The 2,797-nt window shown below is 54.5% G+C and overlaps 1 protein-coding gene across 1 annotated transcript in view; it reads left to right on the plus strand.

The window, feature by feature from the left end:
- The first annotated feature begins 849 nt into the window (after positions 1 to 849).
- The window catches only part of KPTN (kaptin, actin binding protein), a 9,325-nt gene continuing 7,377 nt past the window's right edge, over positions 850 to 2,797 (plus strand). The window contains exons 1-4 of the mRNA XM_042781271.1: positions 850 to 1,072; positions 1,341 to 1,423; positions 1,545 to 1,629; positions 1,742 to 1,796. Coding sequence (XP_042637205.1) covers positions 850 to 1,072; positions 1,341 to 1,423; positions 1,545 to 1,629; positions 1,742 to 1,796 — 446 coding nt within the window. The remainder of the gene's footprint in view (positions 1,073 to 1,340; positions 1,424 to 1,544; positions 1,630 to 1,741; positions 1,797 to 2,797) is intronic.

Below are 2,797 nucleotides of genomic sequence, written 5' to 3' on the forward strand. Positions count from 1 at the left end.
TCCTGATCGCCGTTCTTCTCACCACCCTGCAGATCCAGTTTGCCTCTGAGAGCCTTCCATTTGCCTAGCACAGAATTTGTGGATTTTTAACACGTTTACTGAATGTCCACCGTGTGCCAGGCCCTGAGGTCCAGGCACCAGAGTTACGGCTGTGACCAAGGGAGACCCAGTTGCTACTTTCACAGAACTTGCAGTCTGGCTGAGTGTGTGTGTGTTTCTGCAAGGAGAGGAATGGCGATTATTTGAGCTGCCAGGTCAGCTGAGCAACTCATGTCTTCTGAAAACGATACACGAGATATGCACAGATTTCCCCAACCCCTCTTAGCTTTTTAGGGACAAGCAAGCATACACAGGGTGGCATAGTGCCTAAGGCATTTGACTACTAACCAGAGACTGGCGGTTCAAACCCACCAGCCACTCCTCGGAAGGCAGATTGGGCAATCTATTTCCGTAAAGATTTACAGCCATGGAAACCTAGTGGGAGTTGCTATATATATATATACCGCCTCGGAAACCCAAGGAGGGGTCGCTATGAGTCGAATGGACTCCAAGGCAGTGAGTTTGGCTTGGAGTTCATAGCAAGGGGACGTCGGTCATGCTCTTCCACCTTCTGGGCAAAGTCTGGTCACTCTTTGGCCCTGGAACGGAAGAAGGAGGAGTGCGCAGGCGCGGTGAGACTCTCCTGGGACAGCCGAGCCGACTGCCATCTTGGTACAAGGCAGAGTCGGCAGCTTTTCTACGTAATCAGTCTGCGCCATGGGCGGGCGTCTGGCGTTCCCTGTCCTTTAGGGAACAGCGGGTCAGATAGGCCTGGCAGCGGCTTAGGCTGCCGAGAGGCTGAGGGTCGTGATGGGGGAAGCAGCTGTGGCCGCGGAGCCTTGTCCCCTACGCGAGGACAGCTTCACGCGCTTCTCGTCGCAGAGCAATGTGTACGGGCTGGCAGGCGGCGCGGGCGGGCGCGGGGAACTACTAGCTGCCACCCTTAAAGGCAAAGTGCTCGGCTTCCGCTACCAAGACCTCCGACAGAAAATCAGGCCCGTGGCTAAGGAGCTGCAGTTCAACTATATTCCCGGTGCGTGGCGCCATAAGGCTAGGGGGCTTGTAACGTGATGTTGAGAAAGCTTCTGAGGCTCTGTCTGAGCTAGATCTCATGGGAGAATGGGACCAGGGTGATGGAAGGGGGTCAAGGGTCATAGGAATCAGGATTCAGATAATAGGGACCTGGAAGTAGTTTGAATTTAAGATCACACAGATTCCCAGGTCAGGGATCCCTCGTACCCAGAGGTCAGGGGTCATGATGATGGGGGTCTTCCTGAAATACAAACATTGCCCTCTCCCAGTGGATGCAGAAATCGTCTCCATCGACACCTTCAACAAATCGCCCCCAAAGCGGGGCCTGGTCGTGGGGATCACGTTCATCAAGGTACCCAGGGCCCCCTCCGCCTCCCTGCGCTCCCCTCCTTAAACATATGGTGGATCCTGGGAGTCTGACCCAGCTCCCTCTTGCCGCCCTGCCCTCCCCTGAGGCCTTTTTCCTCCCCCAGGATTCGGGGGACAAGGGCAGTCCCTTCCTTAACATTTACTGTGACTATGAGCCGGGCTCTGAGTACAACCTTGACTCCATTGCCCGTGAGTGTGGTCCGGGGGGTGGGGGGTGGGGAGGAGACGGGGAAAGGCAGGGTTGGGGTGGGACGGAGGCCTGCTAGGCTGCCCTGTTCACCTGCCTGTGCCCCCCTCACAGAGAGCTGTCTGAACCTGGAACTCCAGTTCACCCCATTCCAGCTGTGCCACGCTGAGTAAGTGTCTCCTGGGTACCCATGGCTCAAGCATCGAAGGAGCCCTGGATTCTCCAGTGCTGTCTTTACACAGGGAATCAGATTCCCATGTAGAAAATGAAGGAGAGCAGGGATTGAAAACTAAAGGCCTTTAGGGGCCAGAGAAGTAACAAAATCAAACTCACTCCTTGGGTTTCTGAGGCAGTATCACTACGGAAGTAGATTGCCCAGCCTTCCTTCTGAGGAGTGGCTAGTGGGTTTGAACTGCCAGCCTTCTGGTTGGCAGTCAGATGTCTTAGGCACTATGCCACCATTTCTCCCATAGTGGAAGAAAATAAAGAGGATGGGAAGGATGGGAGAGAGGGAGGGGCCGGTGGCTGCCTGGGACTGCAGATCTGCCCAAACACAACCGGATTCCACTGCCGTTTTTAAAGCATCACTCGTTTAAGCGCTGGTGGTGCACCAGTTAAGCACTAGGCTGTTAACCGAAAGGTTGGCGGTTCAAACCCACCAGCTGCTCCACAGGAGACCGGCCTGGTGAATCAGCTCCCGTAAAGATGACAGCCCAGAAAAACCTGTGAGGCAGTTCCGCTCTGACACATGGGGTCACTGTGAATCAGAATGGACTCGATGGTGCCTAACAACAACAACGGCCAGATTTGTCCCCTTAAACGAGATACTCCATGTGAGCCACTAGAGCACCAGTGTTCTTGTCACTGGGGCCCCAGGTTCGAATCTTGTGCATCAGATGAGGAACCCAGAGGTGTTGGATTTTCTCCAGTAGTAAGGTCTGAGGTTGGAAAGTTGGGTGGGTTGGATAAACCAGCTTCTGCAGGATAAAGCCCTAGCAGTCTCATATTGCAAGGAGCTAGAGGACGGACCATCTGGAATATGGAGGTCCTAGAATTCCAAAGGGAGCTCTGGTAGCATAGTGGCTAAGACACTTGCCTGCTAACCAGACGACTGGCTGTTCAAACCCACCAGCCACTCCTCGGAAGGAAGGTTGGGCAATCCTACTTCCG

This window comes from Orycteropus afer, unplaced genomic scaffold (genome assembly GCF_000298275.1).
Source record: "Orycteropus afer afer isolate SDZICR_OR568_19922 unplaced genomic scaffold, OryAfe1.0 scaffold00099, whole genome shotgun sequence".
Lineage (NCBI taxonomy): Eukaryota > Metazoa > Chordata > Mammalia > Tubulidentata > Orycteropodidae > Orycteropus > Orycteropus afer.